Source organism: Myotis brandtii, unplaced genomic scaffold (assembly GCF_000412655.1).
Source record: "Myotis brandtii unplaced genomic scaffold, ASM41265v1 scaffold112, whole genome shotgun sequence".
In the NCBI taxonomy this organism is placed as follows: Eukaryota; Metazoa; Chordata; class Mammalia; order Chiroptera; family Vespertilionidae; genus Myotis; species Myotis brandtii.
In genome coordinates, this window is record NW_005353838.1 from 14,214,183 (window position 1) to 14,233,727 (window position 19,545).

At 47.9% G+C, this 19,545-nt stretch overlaps 2 protein-coding genes across 7 annotated transcripts in view; one reads left to right on the forward strand and one right to left on the reverse strand.

The window, feature by feature from the left end:
* Positions 1 to 18,397, reverse strand: part of ATG4B (autophagy related 4B, cysteine peptidase) — a 26,021-nt gene extending 7,624 nt beyond the window's left edge. The window contains exons 1-8 of one of the 6 annotated variants that reach the window (XM_005857675.2): positions 17,895 to 18,397; positions 10,747 to 10,870; positions 10,307 to 10,408; positions 10,085 to 10,156; positions 8,349 to 8,447; positions 7,881 to 7,982; positions 7,271 to 7,343; positions 4,761 to 4,840 (exon numbers count right to left, since the gene is read on the reverse strand). In XM_005857675.2, the coding sequence (XP_005857737.1) occupies positions 4,761 to 4,840; positions 7,271 to 7,343; positions 7,881 to 7,982; positions 8,349 to 8,447; positions 10,085 to 10,156; positions 10,307 to 10,408; positions 10,747 to 10,870; positions 17,895 to 17,921 (679 nt within the window). In that variant the 5' untranslated portion in view covers positions 17,922 to 18,397. Of the gene's footprint in view, positions 1 to 4,760; positions 4,841 to 7,270; positions 7,344 to 7,880; positions 7,983 to 8,348; positions 8,448 to 10,084; positions 10,157 to 10,306; positions 10,409 to 10,746; positions 11,098 to 11,216; positions 11,233 to 17,894 lie in introns of those variants that run through there. The other 5 variants (XM_005857674.2, XM_005857676.2, XM_005857671.2 and 2 more) reach the window with 5 other exon arrangements.
* THAP4 (THAP domain containing 4) overlaps positions 17,970 to 19,545 on the forward strand; it is a 41,133-nt gene continuing 39,557 nt past the window's right edge. Inside the window, exon 1 of the mRNA XM_014547178.1 lies at positions 17,970 to 18,001. Within this exon, the coding sequence (XP_014402664.1) occupies positions 17,970 to 18,001 (32 nt within the window). The remainder of the gene's footprint in view (positions 18,002 to 19,545) is intronic.

Sequence of the window (19,545 nt, forward strand, 5' to 3'; positions counted from 1 at the left end):
TTTTTTTCTTAATATCGACTTTTTTATTTTTCAGATAAATTCAGTGTAGTTGCATCTTAGATAAATAAATAATTTTACATAACATGTATACATTAAAAAATAAATGTATTTTTCATCATCATATACTGTGTTTTTGTCGCTCGAATGAATTTTATTATTTCTTCAAGGTTTTCCACATACGTACACCTTAAGAGATATCAAGTAGGCATAACATGTTCTCAAAAAATTAGGGTTAGCACGCAGAAGAATTTTGAGTCAGAGATTTTGCTGGTTTTGGCACGCACTCACAAAAAGGTTGCCCACCCCTGGTAGATGTTTAGTCCAAATGTAACAGTGAGAAAACAATAGATGGAGTGAGGGACATTCTACTGAGCTGACCTGGGTTTTTCAAAAGCATCAATGCTGTCAAGAACCAGGAAAAAACAAAAAAGACGACTTTCTGGATTAAAGGAGAATGAAACGGCCTGGCTCCTGGATCACAGGAGGTTCCAGAGGGTGACAGTGAGGCCAGCAGTTGGGAAGCGGCAGCTCATCTGTGAAGTACCTACTAGCAGAGGACTGGAATCTCAAAGTGAATGGTTGGAAAAAGAAAAGACTGGGAGTGCGATTTTATCTTTCTACTTTATCTCTGGCTAATCTTTCTGTGATACTGTGATTTATAAGAAATATATACTAGGTCTGCATCTTACTGCAGGAAAAGAGCTCTGACCTTAGGAATTTCCTAAATGACGAGAGCGAAAGCGTGAACAGGTGTTTTGTTATGTTAACAAGACTTGTGAAGTTCCAAGGGTGGGGGCTGCCACAGGAACCAACCCAGATTAAAGGTAGAACTTTCCAGAGGAGCCAAGGGAGCTCCATCAGCAATGGGCAGACTTCATCCATCTCATCTGTGTAATGCAGCCTCCATAAATCCCAGGAGGGGGTTCAGAGAGGTTCTGGGTTGGTGGACTAGTAGAGATGCTGGGAGTGGCACCTGGAGAGGGCAGGGAAGCTCCTCCATCTTGCTGTTCTTGATTCATATCCTTTAGAATAAACTCGTGATCTGTAACATCTTGAGTTTTGTGAGCTGCTGCAACAAATAATCCAACCTGAGGGGGGGGTGGGGGTGGGAACCTCCAATCTATAGCATTGGTCAAAGCACAGGTGACACCTGGGCTTGATATTGGCATCTGAGGTGGGGGAGGAGGGCGGACAGGGTGCCATCTTGTAGGACTAAGGCCTTAACTCATGGGGTCTGACACCATCTCCAGGTAGATGATGTCAGAACTGGGATGAATTGTAGGACACCCAGTTGGTATCAAATTGCTTGGTGGGTAGGTGAAAACCCACACATCAGAACCAGTGTATCTTACCTTCTAATTTCTAAGCAGAGATCTCCTGATTTCTTCCCCTCCCCCTTGCAGTAGTTGTCTGGTGATCTGCATGTTTTTGAAAGGGCCAGTTCAGGAAGTTATTAGTTCTATCATTTCTCCCTTAAAATCGTCAATCTCTGTATTTGGTGTCATCATACCACTCTTTGGGGGTTTCTTCTGACAATTTTGTTCTTTTCCAACTTCATTTTCACTTTTTACTCTCTGATCACCAGTATGAAGGTGCAGAATTCAGTAAAGGTCAAATTCTGCTATGTAGTCTGTTAACTTGACTTCCTTTGACCCAAAAGCTAAGACAGAGGTTTAAACTTCGAGGTAGTAGAGTTTTGTCTTTTTTCCTATTTATTCTGCATTAGTTTATACAAACGTTTAAAAGAGGTACACTCTGCTACCAGAACCTAGTCTTTGGCACGCATCTGTTATACTCTGACTGTGTTATGCTGGTTTTGTGTAACTTAGTTTTTACTTATTTGACCTGTCATGGTCTCTTTGTTGATGTAAGTTTTGCTTCCCTGCGTTCGAGACTATACTTTGTGATGAGAACATTCTCTTGTTGACTTGATCTCTATTACCAGAACACCAGACACATGAATTGGCTCAGGATGGGGCAGAGCCTGTCACAGCTGCACCCTGGGACTCGAGAGCCTGCCTGTGGCCTGTTACGTCACAAGTATCCTGTTAATAAATGGGTTTTCCTTTGTCCCAGCAACCCATTTGTAATTTTCTAGAGCTCTCCTAACATTTTTTAAGCTTTTTATGTCCTGTTTTTTGTCTTTTGATCAATGACAACAACTAAACAATATATTTGCCTTCCCGACCTCCTGAACCCAGGTCTTTCAGAATTCTGAACATTTTCTGGTGTTTGGTGGCAGGAAGATAAGGCTGTAGTACCAGTGAACAGCCTTTCTTCTCAGGATTATTATTATTATTATTATTATTTTGGATGCTTATAAAAGTTTCTCTTCATTTTTGCAATTTGGAAATGTCACCAGACACATGCATATTTTATACATACTTGATTTTAAAAATTTGAGGTTAACTCTAAAGGCTCAACTCTTTCTTTAAAAATATGTATTGATTTTTAGAGAGAAGAAGGGAGAGGGATAGAGAAATAGAAACATCGATGAGAGAGGAATATCATCGACTGGCTGCCTCCTGCACACCCCTTACAAGGGATCAAGCCTGCAACCCGGGCATATGCCATGACAGGGAATCGAACCAGCAACTTCTTGATTCCTGGGTCAACACTCAACTGCTGAGCCACACCAGCCGGGCTAAAGGCTCAACTCTTCTTCCAGCTCCAATTCCTTTACTCTCACCCTGCCCTTCTCTCCTGCCATTCCAACCCACACGATTATTTCTATTTTGCTCTATTTCTACTTCTGCCATCAAATTATTTGCCCCACAGCTTTTCTGATTATTCTTGTATTAATCGGTTTTCATCCATGTCACCTGTACTCACTGCCAGATTATTTTTTCCAATCTATTTCTCCCTCGGTTCCATGACTTCCCACAGTCCACTGTGCTTACAAAGGTGTGACTCTTATCAACATTAAACACGGTGAGGGCCTGTTCTGGATGTCCTAGCGGGCCCTTAGGGGGTGAGTAGGGAAATCTAAGGAATGAAGTGTCCCCTAACCTGGCACGTTTCCCATAAAATCTGAGCAGGAACGTTGTAAGCAACCTCTATCACTGGAGAGGGACTTAAGAGATTTCTGACATCAACAGGCTTTTCTTAGTAACTGTGCACTGTTTCTCCACATTCTGCTTTGCTGAACCCAAGCCTCCCTCCCCAGCCTGCTGCCCTAGGTAACTCAGCAGCGCACCAGGAAAGCAGCTGACCTGTCTCCATGAAGCCTAGGCTCTCAAAGCTCAAAGGAATCAGGATGAGCCATTTAGAATCACATCACCTCCCCTCATCCCTCACCCCACACCTCACTACACTGTGTTCAGTCCCAGTGTTGTTGTTGGTTGTGTTCTGGTGCTCTTCTTCCTAAATATGGGCACACATCCTCCACTTGTTCCTGTGATGTGCACCCATAACTCCTGATCCAGGGAAGGGAAGGATGATGCAGTGAGACTAGGCCCTGATCTTGGCCAGGTGGCCACACACATCCCACTTGAGAGCCTGTTAACAATGCAGGTCAGACCCTCCCCAGAACCAGATCCACAAGCTCCTGGGATAAGCCCGGGTTCACGTCTCATCTCAGTTCCAGCTTGGCTGCTCTGAATGACCAAGACTCCCAGAAGAGACTGGAGAGGGCCCTCACCAGCATCACCCCCACTCCCCAAGATAGATGGAGGTTCTGGAAAGCCACTTGCCCCCTATCTCTTCCTGGCCACTGCCAGTCTGTAGTCTGAAGCCAGGGGTTGGACCAGTGGCTGGGCTAGACCCCGAGGAGGGTAAAGAACAATCCCCCCAAAAAGAAATTAAGGTGTAACAGAGAATTGAGCAGCCAGACAGTAAGAATTGTAACTGGGCACTGTTTCTCCACTTTCTGCTTTGCTGAGAAAATGCTTAAGATCCTATGTATTTTCTTTTGGAAAAACAAAAAAACACACACTGGAACCAACTATGTTTACATGTCAACATGAGCTTTTTCTGAAAGGTAAAATCAAGTGATTTTCCCCCTTCTTTGCACATTTCCTAAGTTTTCTATGTACCATAAAAATTTCAGGAAATGGAATATGGAGAAAAGGCAAGAGGAAGAACTATACACCCTTCTGCTGTGGTTCCAAGTTAATCACCTCTCAGAGGAACAGAACTGTTAAGGGATGAGGTATCTACCAGAGGGTTCAGAGCTGTAGAAACCAGTGTTGCTTCTTTTTTTAAAATATATTTTATTGATTTTAGAGAGGAAGGGAGAGGGAAGGAGAGAGAGAGAAACATCAATGATGAGAGAGAATCACTGATTGGCTGCCTCCTGCACGTTCCCCACTGGGAATCAAGCCCACAACCCAGGCACGTGCCCTTGGCTGGAATTGAACCTGGGACCCTTCAGTCCCCAGGCCGATGCTCTATCCGTTGAGCCAAACCAGCTAGGGCCCAGTGTTGCTTTTTATTAATAAGTCACATCCCCGGCTTCCCAATCCTATGTTGACAGTGACTATGAGTCCTGCACATAGTCAACCCAGCACGCCTCAATGGCACAAAAACCATGGGGGTCCTAAGTAACCCAGCTCTGGAGAGAATCCAGACCCTACCCCTTAGCCTGGTCTTCTCTGTAAGGAAACCTGGGGTCCCCTGGCCTCTGTTTAGGGTGTCCAGCTGCTGTGCAGGACTCATAGTCACCGCCCTCAGGTGAGGCCCCTGTGAGCCCGGGAGGAATAAGTGCTCAGCTGCTGCTCCCCGAGTTCCGTCAGTCCCAACCCTGCTTTGTTGTCACTTACTGATGTCCTCCATCACCACCGTGTTATCCATTGCTATGTGGACAGCCAGGGCGCTCCATGTGTCGAAGATAGCAAGTTTCCTATCAGAAAGGGGGAGGACACGCCAATAAGCTTTCACAATTCAAAGATGGTTCAGCTCTGCAGGATACCAAGGGAACAGCGTCTCTCACAGGAGAAAAACCAAGGCTCAGAGATGTCAGTGCCACAGGTGGGAATAAAGCTGAAGCTGGAACCTGTTTCTTCCTCCCAGGGTCCAGTGCTCCCTCCATGACCCCCAGCTGCCTTTGTAGAGAGGAAGTTCCTGCACAGGAGCCTCTTGGTGATGTCATGTCCTGGCCTAGTTGGCATGTGGAGGTGGGAACCAGATCATGAGCCAGGAGTCAGATACCGCAGGCTTTGCCAGCCCCACTTCACTCTGCTCCCTTCAATTCCACCCCAGATGTGCTGAGCTGAGGTTCCCGGTTGTAAATGACTGAGGAGTTGTGGCCACAGGATTCTGGCTCTGGAAGAAAGGCACACTGCCACCAGAAGTATAATGGGGGTGTGGAGGCATCTGACTTACTCTCAAGTGCAGTGGAGGTGGGCTCCCATGTGAGAGGACCTAATGGGTCTGGGGACACGGGTGGAGGGTTGGGGCACTGGGCTGTCCACACAGAGCCCCTATTGGGGGAAAGGCCAGATAGGATTCCAACAGAGCACCTGCAGTGCTGCACCAGCCACTGAGGGCCAGGAGCTGTGCTGAGGATGCAATGACATGTGACAGACAAAGCCCCTAGAGAGGTTGACACGGGGGGAGGGGGCAGCAAGAAATACATAATCCTATGAGGTAGGAAGTGCCCTAAAGAACAAAGCAGGGGCAGGAGGGGCACGACCAGTGTAGTGCAGGAAGGCCCTGATGCAAAGGGCACAGCACGTGCAAAGAGCCTGAGGTGGTGTGTCCCTCTGAGAAGCAAAAGGTGCCATGTGCCAGGGAGCAGCACAGGGCAGCCAGGCCTGCACCTGCAGCCTTCCTGCATTCACTGGGAAGCCCGGGGTGTGCTGAGCAGAAGAGGGATGGGTGGCTGACTTATAAATGTGAAGATGACTTCTGCTGTTATTTGAAAAGAGACTCCAGAATGGCAAAGAGAAGACAGACTAACAAGGAGGCAAGAGCTGGGGCTTGGACCAGAGTGAGGACAGTGAAGCGAGACACACTGGTCAGTTAGGACACACTGGATGGGTGTCTTGAGAAAGAAGAGCCAAGTATAATCCCAGTGTCTGGCCTGAGTGCCAGGAAGGAGGGGCTGCCCTCAGTGAAGGAGAAGCAGACAGGGTAGGGGAAGGTTCAGCTTAGGGTTCAACATGCCACTTGGACATCTAAGATGCTGAGTGAACATCCTGATAGGACAGATTAGCACTGGGGGATGTGACTCTGGGAGTTGAGTATGAGCAGACAACAGCTAAAGCTGGGCATGGACAGTGCAGAGAAGCAGCCACAGTCCTGAGACAAGGCCCGCAGGGCTTACAGGTGGGGAGGGCCAGCAACAGATTCCGAGGCGGCAGAGGAACAGAAGGACCAGCGAGAATGGCTCTGTGGCCTGGATTTCCAAAGACAGCAAGTGCCTAAGCCAAGGGTTGCTTGCTGATGGCTGAGTAGGAACAGAAACTCGGCCTTCAGACATGACAGGTTGATGGTGAGCTCAATTGGGGTGTTTCAAGGCAGCAGTGGGGAGAAAAGTGTCTGTGAGTAGTACAAGACAGGAAGAGCTCACACAGACCATGCAGGCCAACCATGCAAACAAACTACACTTTCAAGGCATGCAACACTGGGCCCGGGACTTTAAAGGACATGTGGGAGGGCTAAGTAATCCAGGGGCCTGGATAAGGAGATGGAGAGACAGTGTCAGGCTTGGGGACCAGCTGGAAGTTGGAAATGTAAGAGAAGAAAATGTCCTGGAGGATCCCAAGAAACCTGCCGAGGACAGTTGGGTTGAGATGGCAGTCATCCACCACGTGGAGGGAAGAGAAGGGCAATTCCAGGAAGTCACATGGGGGCGCCTGTGGGAGCCTCCCATGGGGGTAGGGAGCAGAGGGGCAGACAGCGAGGCAGGGGGTAGAGGGAAGGTCAAGGCTGGAAACAGGTTTCAGAGAAGGGGGAGACAGTCAGAACAGAGGCAGAGCCCCACAGAGCCTGTATGGAGGGCCGCCGTCTCACCAGTGTTGTCATTCCCGATCAGTTCCAACTTCCCTGACCATCAGACCACTGTGATGGATGGATCCACCACTAGACACAAAAAAAGGCCCACACTAATGGGTGCAACCTGGATGAAGGTATTCATTCCATTAGAAAACAAAATTCCGATTCAAGACCACGTGGATGGTCACCTCTGAGGACCCTCCTCAAGGCTTTGAAGAGTAAGAGACCCCTTATGTCCTTTAGCAACAGGACTCAGGAGAGTCTGAACACCCCAGGTACATCTATGCATGCCATGTTCCCCAAAGATATGGGAGGGATGGAGCTTGGTACATACTTGAGAACCTGGGCGACTGTGTTGGGCCCGTACCACTGGCCAATAGACTTGCCCTCGCCAACTCCCATTTGCGCTGCAGGAAACAGATCTGATTAGTGACACACACGTATCAACCATCAACATCCCTCCCCCCACCTCTTAGAAGAGGCTGGTCCTGGAGGCATGTGGCTGAGGAACACTTTACAGGAAGCCTGGACAGGCACGCCCAAACCTGCCTCCAGCATGAGCTGACGGACACCAGGGCACTTCATCCAAAATGGATAAACGCTGTCTCAAGGTTTGTCCTTCACTATGAGCCAGGATTCCAGTCCTTCAATGAGGAGCAGGATTAAGAAGTAAAATGACCCACTGAATTCAAAGCTGTATTTTTACTTCCTTCTACACTGAGAACATGATGCTCAGAAGTTGGACTTGCTTAAAACACAGGAGCATTCAGACTCCCTCACTGAATCTAATTTTCACAGATGCTGTGACGAGCAGCCTAGCCCAGGAGCCCACGGTGGTGACAAGCTTCACACCATACACACCACAATACCACAAAGCTCTTGAGAACCCCGAGACTCAATGCTTAGCTAAACAGCCAAGACATGGGCACCCTGCTCCCACCCACCTATCTGGTGGATAGAGTAGTAACTGTCTTTCCTGTCGATGAATGCGTTGAGGACGTGGAAGTAGCTGTCCGGCTGCCTCTTCCGCTGTGTCCACCTCCAATCTAGTGGAGACAGGTGCAGAAGTGCAGTTTTACCAAATGTGAGAAAGAAGCCTTTACGTTATGAAACACTGAAGACACAGATGGTATCCAAACTGCTTTGAACTGTGATCAACTTAAAAGCCCTTTCCAAGATTCCAAAAATGCCAACCCATCAACACAAATCCATACAGAAAACAATGGTTTCAGGGGTTTAAAGAGAATTTCTGAAGACAAACATTTATCAGCATTCTTTAAAGTCACTTTTAAAAAATCAATGAAAGCCAGTGGATCATTACTGAAGAAGCCCCTGAATCCTCATCTGTGTTTACACAACTGCACCCATAGTCCTTGCTTCCTGAGAACATCACTGTCCCCAGCGTGACTCACCTCGGCCTAAGTGCCGGCACAGCAGGGCCTGGGCGAAGATCATCTGTCCACAGCGGAGCATGCAGCCCCAGCCCGTGTCCGAGGTGGGGCCGGTCCCCCCTGTGGTGGCGCAGAGAGAGCAGACTCCAGTCAGGTCACTCTACACTGCAGGTGTCAGCACCATCTTGGCAACACACAACCTAGAAGGTGGTCATGCCGAGGACCCACTGCTGAGGAGTGAAATGTCCTAACAACCCTCTCAAAGGGGCAAAATATGTGAAAAGTCACAGAGGACAAATGTCTGGAAAACATGAGGAGACACTGTGCCCATGAGTCATCAGTACCCAGACAGTAGACAGCGGAATAGGAAGGTGGTCGGTGCTGGGAGGGGACAGGTTTCAGAGTCAGCCCTGAAGATGCGTGTGCTTTGGGCCCATCCACATCCCGTCTGCGCAGATTCTGACATTGGGCATGTGGTATCACGTACAGTGAGACAGACCTGGACATACAGGAAATGCCCTGATGTCCTAACCATCAGCAAGGCCTGGGATGGCTGGCACTAAACAATCAGACTCTGGAGCCAGACCATGTGGGCTGCAGTCTCACCTTTGAGCCTCATGAACCCTGCCCAGGCACGCAGGGACAAAGCCCACCTCTTGGTGAGATCAGAGAAGGCACTCAGCATGGTACCTGTCACTCCCCACTCCACCTCCCATACCAACAAGCTATGTCCAAGGGGCAAAGGGAGGAAACACCACACTGGCCTTTAGGACCTGGACAGCCCACTTCCTCCTCAACGACTGTGTCAAACAGCACAAGGCTCCTCTCTAGCCTGTCCTCTTTCCCTGTGTTCAGACATCTGATCTGCAGAACATCACTGTCCACACAGCATGCCTCAATTGGCAAGTGGGCAACTGCGCCTCCTGCAACCAGGGCTGAGCAAAACAGCCTCAGAGCAGGTGTGCAACCAGAAGAGAGTGCACCTGACAAATCACATCATTAAGTATTAACCTATGGGGACAATGGTCTCATTTCCCCACATTTCAGTGTCCCAATGTCAAGCATTGTGGCTATTTTATGCCCACCTCACTTCTGAAGAACAGAAGAAACCACATCTTGGAGAGGAACTGAATCAAGACTAGGCATTGAGGAGGTGTAGCCTCCTGGCCCCGAACCTCTGGTCTCAGGTCGTCTGACTGGCAAAAGCCAGTCCCCAACTTTTGTCTGCCTCCAGGGCACAATGATGAAGAATCATTTTTAATGAAACATACTTTAGCATCATGGGAAAACATGTCCCATCCACCCTGCCCTTCAGCTCTCCCACAACTACGTGTGGAACGTACTAGAGAAGATGATGGGTATAGAACAACGGCCTCCAGCCACCCTGGACCTACAGCCCTGACCCAGGACAAGACTCAAATATGTAATCTAACCACAGCCTCTGCAGAATTCACTCCTTCACAGTGCACTGTCTTCTCCGTTTTCATTGCTGATTGGGACTCCTTATCCTGGCTTTAAGTCCCAGTAACAAATGGCGACTTAGGTTTGGAAACCACCGTCAGAAGCCCTAGGTTTGGAATCTAGCTCTGCCACAACTTGGGGCAAGACTCACCAGCTCACTATCCTGGGGTTGCCATACGGATTAACACAAAGTGACAAGTACTAGGCATATCCAAGTCAACCTACTTATCAATCTGTTTTCCTCCTTCTAAAACATGCACATTGCATCACCACACATGGTGACAGGCAGTACTTACCAATGGCTGGGAAGTTCTTCCTGTATGTAAACCAGAGTCTGGACGCCACATCAGATAAGATCTCGTCCTTTTCTAAAGGATGTTTAAAAGAAGAAAACACACGCACACACAGAGGTGTAAGTACTAAGACAGGTTAGAGAGTTAGCAGATAACTATTATTATCACAAAAAGGATTTGGAGACTGAGCATTAAAAGCACAGTGGGCTCCAACACAGCACATACCTGTGAAGACGCTGTATTTTCTACCCAATATCCAAACAGGCTCCGAGGTCTCCGGGAAATCTTCAAACTCAGCAAATCGGAGAGTGTCATAGGTCAGAGTAGCTATTGAAACCAAAGATACACAATGATCAGATGTGCAGGGACATGTAGGGATGAGGCAGTGGGACCTGCCACCCCACTTCCTGAGCCTTTCAGATTCAAAGCCAGAGTCAGTGCCTGCAGAAACGAGGGTGAGAGATCAACTGGGGCCAGATCCAGGGGAGAGAAAGTTAAAAACAAAACAAAACAAAGCCTCCTGATTTAAACACTTGTTTTAGACTTAAAATGTTTAAAACCTAAAGGACAAAAGTAAAATGAAACCACACATTTATCTTTGTGTGCAAGGGAGGCCAGAAGGTAGAGTAAGCTTTCATAGCCGTCCCAGGCTCAGCAGACGTCACCTGGGAGCACGTGCCGAGGAGCCATGCTGAAGGCAGATGCGTCAGGGGCAAGAAACCAGAGCCAGACGTCCCAGACGACTGGAAGTTCCATTCCACCGCAGATTTCTTGGTGAGGAGCAGTTAGCTGTAGAGGAGCAGGCTGCAAACTCCTGGGTGGGACACTAGGCTCCAGAGAAGTGGAGAGAAGTCCCCTAAAGCCCCAGGTGCCGAGAGGCCTGGAGATCAAGGCCTGGAGCCTGCTTTCACTTTGATGATGATACCAGATGGGCACAACCACCATCTTCCACTGGCAATGCCCCACTTCCTAAGGAGATCACTGTGTGCAGAGCATGGTTCTACCTACTGAGCTAACAAGACCTGAACCCCTTCTTATTCTGTGTTGCTTTCATAAGAAACAAGACAGGCCCAGGGTCCCTCCTGTCCACAGAACCATGGCTGAGGAAACTCTGCTTCCGCACAGGTCCCCATACCTGCAATGCCAGGTGTGCGCAGTGTGCTCCGGGTGTCCCGTCTTTGCAGCTGCTTTTCAGAGAACCCTGAACACACAACTCTCACCTGCTGCCTCTCAGGCTCTCACAGGGCCCAGTCATCACATCCTTCACCTGCAACTTCACAGAAGTCTTTGGGAAATCAATATTATGTGAGTTTTTCCTATATCTTTATTCTTTGACAATAGCTCCACTTTTTGGTAAAAATAACATATGCTATTAAAAAAAAAAAAAGACTACAAAAATGTTATAAGAAATCATCTGCAGCCATAGCCAGTGTGACTCAGTTGGTTGGAGGGTCATTCCATACACCAGAAGGTGACAGGCTCAATTCCCAGTCAGGGCACATGCCTAGGTTGCAGGTTCGATCCCAGGTTGGGTGTGTGTGGGAGGCAACAGATAGATGTTTTTCTCTCACACCGATGTTTCTCTTACCCCCTCCTTTCCTCTCTCTAAAATCAATTTTTTAAATGTTAAAAAAAACCATCTGCAGCCTCACACCCAGAAATGACTGTCCTTCCAGAAGTCTTTCTGCACAAACCCTTGAATGAGGCCACAGCACACCTGTGGCTTCCTCATCTTATTCTTCTCAACAAGATGGTCAGTCCCCTAAGTCACAACTCCACCAGTGTCTTGTGTCTCACCGTTCTGAGGCATGCCATAATGGACTCACAGCCCTATTGAGTACGCCTTTTCACACCAGCACCCCGGCCATCTTTCTCTATTGCACACCACCCCCAGAGTGCTGGCTCTGGTGTCTAGTGGCCAATCACAGGCTGCAGGTTCCTGGGGCACTTATGTGACCTCTCAGGGTGGAAATTTCCTCACCATAAAATGGGGAAGGGACCCTTCCCAGGAGGTGCTCAGGAGGCTTCAGACAGAAGGGCTCCAAGGTCGGCAGTGTCAACAAGAACAAGAACTGCAAGCTTGCCCAGGCGGTGTGGCTCAGTGGTTGAGCATTGACCTATGAACCAGGAGGTCACGGTTCGATTCCCAGTCCGGGCACATGCCTGGGTTACAGGGTCAATCCCCAGTAGGGGGCATGCGGGATGATTCTCTCCCATCATTGATATTTCTCTCCCTTCCTCTCTCTAAAATCAATTAAAAAAAAAAAGAACTGCAGGCTCAAAGGCAAGCACTTTGCTACACCAGAACCTAAACCGATGAGCAGCTAAGTCCCCGTCACAGGGCCAGGAAAGCAGCACAATGAGCCATCAGATCCATAGCCACAGAAGGCCAATGTGCGTGACATAAAGAGTTCTCAGGCCCTACCCAGTTTGGCTCAGTGGATAGAGCAGCCGTGGGCAAACTACGGCCCGCAGGCTGGATCCGGCCCGTTTGAAATGAATAAAACTAAAAAAAAAAAAAGACCGTACCCTTTTATGTAATGATGTTTACTTTGAATTTACATTAGTTCACACAAACACTCCATCCATGCTTTTGTTCCGGCCCTCCGGTCCAGTTTAAGAACCCATTGTGGCCCTCGAGTCCAAAAGTTTGCCCAACCCTGGGATAGAGCATCAGTCTGCAGACCGAAGGGTCCTGGGTTCGATTCCAGTCAAGGGCAGGTACTTAGGTTGCAGGCTCCGCCCTGGCCCTGGCCGGAGCTCGTACAGGAGGCAACCAATTGATGTGTTTCTCTCACATTGATATTCCTCTCTGTCTTTCCCTCTCTCCAAAAATCAATGGAAAAATATCCGTGGGTGAGGATTAAAAAAAAAAAAAAAAAGAGTTCCCAGACTGTCACAAACCCAGACCCAGTTCTGTCTTTTCAGAGTCCCAGGAATCCTGTGCTTTCAGAGCCAACCCTGCTGCCCAGAGGGCCACAGTGCGAAGGTAGGTGCTGGGGCCTCATTCCTCTGCTCTCACATATCTCCTGTGTCCATGCATCCAGTCAATGTCAACCAGGCTGCTTAGTAATGGGAATGCATAATGTAATGTCAAGTTTATTTCTCCTTTTTTTTTTTTTTGCATAAGATTACTTGTATCTGTATGTAATTATAAAAACTGAGTTGGGATAAATGAAAAGTCTATCTTCTCAAGGAGCTGAACACATCATGTCTCTGCTCTCTAACCCACCTTTGTATCTTTAGCAATCACTGTCTTCTGTGTCCTCCAGGCCTTTACTGATATGTACACTCAAAGCCACAGTTTACTCTCAAGGAAAAAGGATGCCAATGACACCTGTCTGATTTCCATAGACTGTAATTCTCATCCTGTTGGAGCTGGAACATTCTACTGATGTTTGAGGCCTCCCAGGGCAGCAGCTGTGAACTAAAGATGCTTTCATCTCCTAAAATGCATCTCCTAAACTTTGGGCAAGTAGCTCCACTGTGGATGGTGGCACATGTGCAAGGACCATGATACTATCGCTGAGTCTGTAGCATCACTCTAGACCAGTGATGGTGAACCTTTTGAGCTCGGCGTGTCAGGATTTTGAAAAACCCTAACTTAACTCTGGTGCCGTGTCACATATAGAAATTTTTTGATATTTGCAACCATAGTAAAACAAAGACATATTTTTTATATTTATTTTATATATTTAAATGCCATTTAACAAAGAAAGATCAACCATAAAAATGAGTTCGCGTGTCACCTCTGACACGCGTATCATAGGTTCGCCATCACTGCTCTAGACAGAGACACTCCTCAGATACCTAGCTTCCCATATGAAGAAAGTGATGATAAGGAAGGAAAAGGCTCCTTCTGAAAGGGGGTTGACAAGGCCTGGGGCAGCTCTAAAGTTGAGGGGTTTCATCACTGTAGGAGCAAAATGCAAAGCAGGCACATTTCTTAGGTTTATGAGCAACTTTATAGGCAACGAAGCCAACTTCAGAGGGAGGGTAGTGAGAGGTGTTTTATTAAAACACATCATCGAGTTTCCTACCATAACTAAGAAAATTATGGGTTGTGTAGCCTCACATTCTTTACTGCCAAATGCCAGTGAGGAGACAAGACCCTTGCAGGAAATAAACTACCAGGAGGCAACCCCAGCTCCCGCCAGCTAAGCAGGAGCCACTCAGCAACAGCACCCATATCTGTGGGGTCCCTAAAGAGGGTCCCATCCCCGTCCCCTTGCACTTCACTGCTCTTCCTGTCTATGCAAACACCCAGGCCTCTGACCCTCCCCCAGTTGAACATGTGTGTCACGTCTGCCTCTAGAGTTAGACGTTCACGTGTCTCACTGCATGTACCTTCCTCACGACGGGGACCATCAGGGCTCTGTGCCCTGGAGGACAAAACCTGCTGAACATGGTGCAGACAGAAGCATGGACACCTTAACCAGTCTCGTCACCCCCACAAGTCAGTGACCTTCCTGTGCCTCGATTGTTTTTCTCCCTGGTAAAATGGAACAGCTGAGTTTTCCTCAAGGTTCGTGTGAGGAAAAACAAGTTAATAAGAGTGAAAAGCTATGACCTGTGCTGGGCAACAGTAAGCACGTCTCCACGTGGGCCCTCTGGGACTCCCAGAAATGGATGAGACAAAGATAACAGCCTGTGGCCAAACTGAGCTGCAACACCTCATACAATGTAAACAGGAAACCCACCGAACATGTGAATTACTTCATTATCACTGAATCCAGATAATACACTATCCTCACAGACAGGACAGGAGCAGAAGCCAGCTGTCTGTGCCACTGCACAAGCTCGTTCCACTATCTGCAAGCTTTCACCCTGGAAAATGAGTGTGAAGAGCCCCAGGACCTGCAGCAATTTCACCCAGAAAAGCAAGTGAAACACTTCTCATCCTTGAGCAGCCACCAGAAAGTCTTAACTGGCGTTGATGGTGGCTCTGCCTCTCTCACTTGCACTGGAGGACAGGACCAGCCTGTCCTGCCTGACGCCTGAAATGCCACAGGTCAGGCACTCTAGAGCACAACAGAGGCACCTAGACCCCCAAGCTCCTGGACCTTCTGAATCAGACTTTCTAATGGAGAAAGGAGAAATTTTCCAAGTAACATTTACTCCTAATGCTCAAATTCCTAATTTATATGGACATTTGTTTTGTTTTTTAATACATTTGTATCGATTTCAGAGAGGAAGGAAGAGGGAGAGAGAGATAGAAACATCAATGATGAAAGAGAATCATTGATTGGCTGCCTCCTGCACGCCCCCTACTGGGGGTTTGAGCCTGCAACCCAGGCATGTGCCCTTGACCGGAATCGAACCCGGGACTCTTCAGTCCACAGGCCGACGCTCTATCCACTGAGTCAAACCCACTAGGGCTAAAAATTTGTTTTTTAAGAGAGACCACTTGCTAGCTATGGGACACATGACTTAACTTCTCTAAGCCTCAGTCTCCTTGGCCATGAAATGGGGCAAAGCCGTCAACTCAGTGGGGACAACACAGACGGGTGCACAGCACCCAGCAGTGGTTTTGAGCACCTCCATTTCTATTGTATTATTTCAGGACTCATGATGACTCTGCTCTCAGGCCAGCAGCCACCTGCCTCCCCGAGATGGCCCCCTCATCTCAGTTCTCAGCGGCATTATAGTGTCACCTGTCTTTCTACACAATTCATATTATTTATGAAGCAGTCCCATACCTCCCAAGTGTAAAGGACTCTAACCTTGAAAAGAAAAGCCAGTCTCTAGACTTCCCCGTTTTGACTTTAATTTGAAATAAGATGGCATGCAGGAGAAGCCAGATGGAGAAGCATCGTCCATCTTATGAAAGAGGCCCTTTGAGAAGTACTTTCCCCATGTCGTCACCTGGGTCCCAGACGCCTAATTTTCCACATCTTTCCTGGGATATCCCTGAGCACACCTGGAACAGGATGCAGAAAGCCCTTTAACAGCATGGTAGCTCCATTAGAAAAAAGTTTCAATTTAATATGATTAATATGATAGAAAAATAGGGAATTGTGCTCAAGGAATATAACTAACTTCTCTGCACTTAAACCAATCATATTGTCATTCAGATTCAATCAGGGAAAACCACAAAACATTTCACCATTAGATTTCTTTGAGAGCTTATCATGTTTCCATATTTCCCCAAAATACTGCTGTATTCTGAAATATTCTCTGTTATAAATAAAATCAAGTGAAGGGGTCTCCCCTTCCTTTAGAAAAAAATTAAGAAAATATGTTTGCAAGTTGTTTTTTTTAAATCTCAAATACTTTATATGAAGATGCTGGTGGTTCAGTTCTGAATGAAATGAGGGAGGGAGGGAGGCAGGGAGGGAGGGAGAGAGGGAGGAAGGGAAGGAGGGAACAGAAGAAATGGAAGGGAAGGGATGGGACAGAACCGGGAACTTTAGCACCACCAGGAAACTGGAAAGCACTGCCTCAGTGAACACAGGGGACAGAATGTCCACATTAACCTCACTGCTCTGCCGTGAGCAGCCCTTCTCACTCACAGACACCTTACACCAACAGACTGGATCTGTACTATACACAAGCTCTACAACTGAAATTCTTAAAGCACAGGAATGTGCAAGTTATTAATTCAAGTTGTTCTTCTTCAATTACCAGTCATGTACATGCCAGACACAAAATAAAGCCCTGGAGATGCAAGTATAAGACACTGCTCTGTCTTCATAGAACGGACAGTGCAGCCATTTATGTTTTTGTTTTTTTAAATTGATTTCAGAGAGAGGAAGGGAGAGAGGGAGAGAGAGAGACGGAAACATCAATGATAAGAATCAATGATCAGCTTCCTCCTGCACGCCCCCTATTGGGGATGGAGCCCGCAACCCTGGCATGTGCCCTGACCAGGAATCGAACTGTGACCTCCTAGCTCATGGGTTGACACTCAACTACTGAGCCACACCAGTCAGGCCAGTGTGGCCATTTAAATGCTGGGCCTGGCGTTCCCTGAACCAGGAGTGCGTTTTGATGGACAGTGCTGGAGGCTCAGTGAAGAAGACAGCCAGCCTGGTACCTTCTGGACCTCTAAGCACCTGCAGCCCTGAGCCATCCCCTCCCTGGCTCCTCCTCTTTTCTCCCACACTCAAACCCTCAGGGACCTCACTCAAAGTGGCCTTCCACACATTGGTCCCTCTAGACCAGGTCTACTCCCTCAGCTCCAGGCCCATGGATCCAATGTTCCCCAGACATCACAATATAAATGTCTGATGATACCCCGTGTACATGTCAACATGTACAAAACTGACTCCCAAGAGTTCCCCACCAGGCAGGATATCCCCGTGTTCCCCATCTAGTTTCTGAGCTCAGGCCATACATACACTGCGTCACCATCTTAACTCCTTCCTCTCCATCGCCACCCCTCACCACTGCCCATCTGTACACAGCCCTATCATCTCCACCTTCAATACACCAAAATTCAGCCTCCTCTCCCGACCCTGACCCAGACTCCCAGGCCTCTCGCCTGGCCCACTGCAAGAGCCTCCTAACTTGTCTGCTGCTGCTCTATCCCTCTGCAGCACAGTCTCAACAGAGCAGCCAGAGTGAGTCTGCTCCAGTCTGGTTACTCCTCAAACCTTCCAGAGCGTCACCATATCCTTCAGGATAAGCATATGCCCAAGTCCTCACCATGACTCAGCGAGGCCCCATGCTGGAGCCCAAGTTGCCTCTCTGCCTCCAGCTTCTGTTTCTCTTAGCCCACTCACTGTGCCCTGGGCACACTGGCCTACTTGCTGCTCCTTGCATGCCACCTGCCCCTCCTTCTCCACTGCTTCTGGGTCTTGGTCAAACTTACCTCTGCCGTGAGACCTTCCCTGGCCATCCTGGCTCCAACTCCAACCCCCCTGCTTGGCCCACATCACTCTTCCACATGACCCATGCCACTGGTGTCACGTCTGGAATGTGAGGAGAGCATGGTTATCATCTATTTTTTTCACTTCTCTAACCCCAGGGTCTAGAACAATGCCCAACACAAACCTTCTGCACAATAATAAATGTGGTTTACTGAATGTATGACTGTGAAAACAAGTAGGAATCTCAAACACTTGATCAAGGAAGGCAGACTCTGTAAGGACAGAGGGATCAGGGGAAGGTGGGCCATTAATCACCCCTAAAAGGATGTAAGCGTCAGGTCAGAAGAAAGCTCCCCACCACACCCTACAACCGTCAATACGTTTTTATCAGCATCAACACAGGCCTTCAAAGGCAAACACTTTTCCTGCTTTGAAGCAGCCTTGAGTGTCTCATTAGGGTATCATCACATGGCTACTCCTAAGTTTATAATTAAAAAAACAAATCCTCACTAGAGGATATGTTTATTGATTTCAGAGAGACAGAAAGAGAGGGGGAGAGAGAAACATTGATGTGAGAGAGAAACACTGACCGCTTGCCCTCCCTCCCCGGCACTTGCCCTAATGGGGATTGAAACCTTTTTTTTTTTTTTTTTTTTTTTGGGACAATGCTCCAACCAATTGATACACCCAGCCAGGGTGGTTACTCCCAACTTTAACATGATGACTTTCACATTTCAGGTAACATGACCATTAAACTGTTTTCCACCTAAACCAACTCTCTCATATGACTGACTTTACGTATCGAGCAGTAGTAACTTAAAGTGGACAAGTAATTCTATTCCTTCTCTACCCCTTGCCCCGGCTAATAGTACAACAGTGTCCGGTACCTTTTTCTTTGTAATGAACTGGACAAAAAAATGTGTGGCTAACAGGCTCCTTTGGGAGTCGGGGCTACTGTTTCCTCCAGCCACCCACCACTTAAGTGAGGAAATGCCACAAATCATTGAAATACTGGCAATACACGTCTATTTTACAGTTTCCAAACGGAGATTTCAGTAAATGTATGTTACAGCTGCCAGGAAAAGAAAAACGAAGCAGAGACCATGGGATAGGAGGAATTAACCCAGATGAAAGTCTTCCTTCATTGGGGGTGAGGGGTGGCAGCCCCTACGGAAGTGAAAGAATTAAAACTATGGAATGGAGAAGAGCGTCCAGGTAAAAACGCTTTCAAGGCTCCTGGACAAAGATACAAAATGCCTTGCCAGCAAAATTTAAGCTGCAGAAGCACAGCGGGCTAGGCGGGAACACCCCACACACGGACGTGTGCGCATACACCCTCCCACCCCACTTGGCATTAGGACCCCGAGAAGTTATGATATAAAAGATGGCTCCAGTTTCTATTTTAAATCACAGAAAAAGTAGTGTGTTGGTTACTTTAAAAATTGAAAACCCAAACACGGTGCGTGTGCTGAGAGTGCTGAGCATGTTTCTTGCCTCCGGCTCACCCACCGACATAACTTTATAGAAGTTAAAGAGTTTCCACTTCGTAACTCCCAGCGGAGCAGAGGCAACAGCTTCCCACGACCGCAGCTTCAGGACCTACCACCGCCCGCGCCCCTAGCGATGCCCGACCCCGCCCTCCCGTCCCGGGCT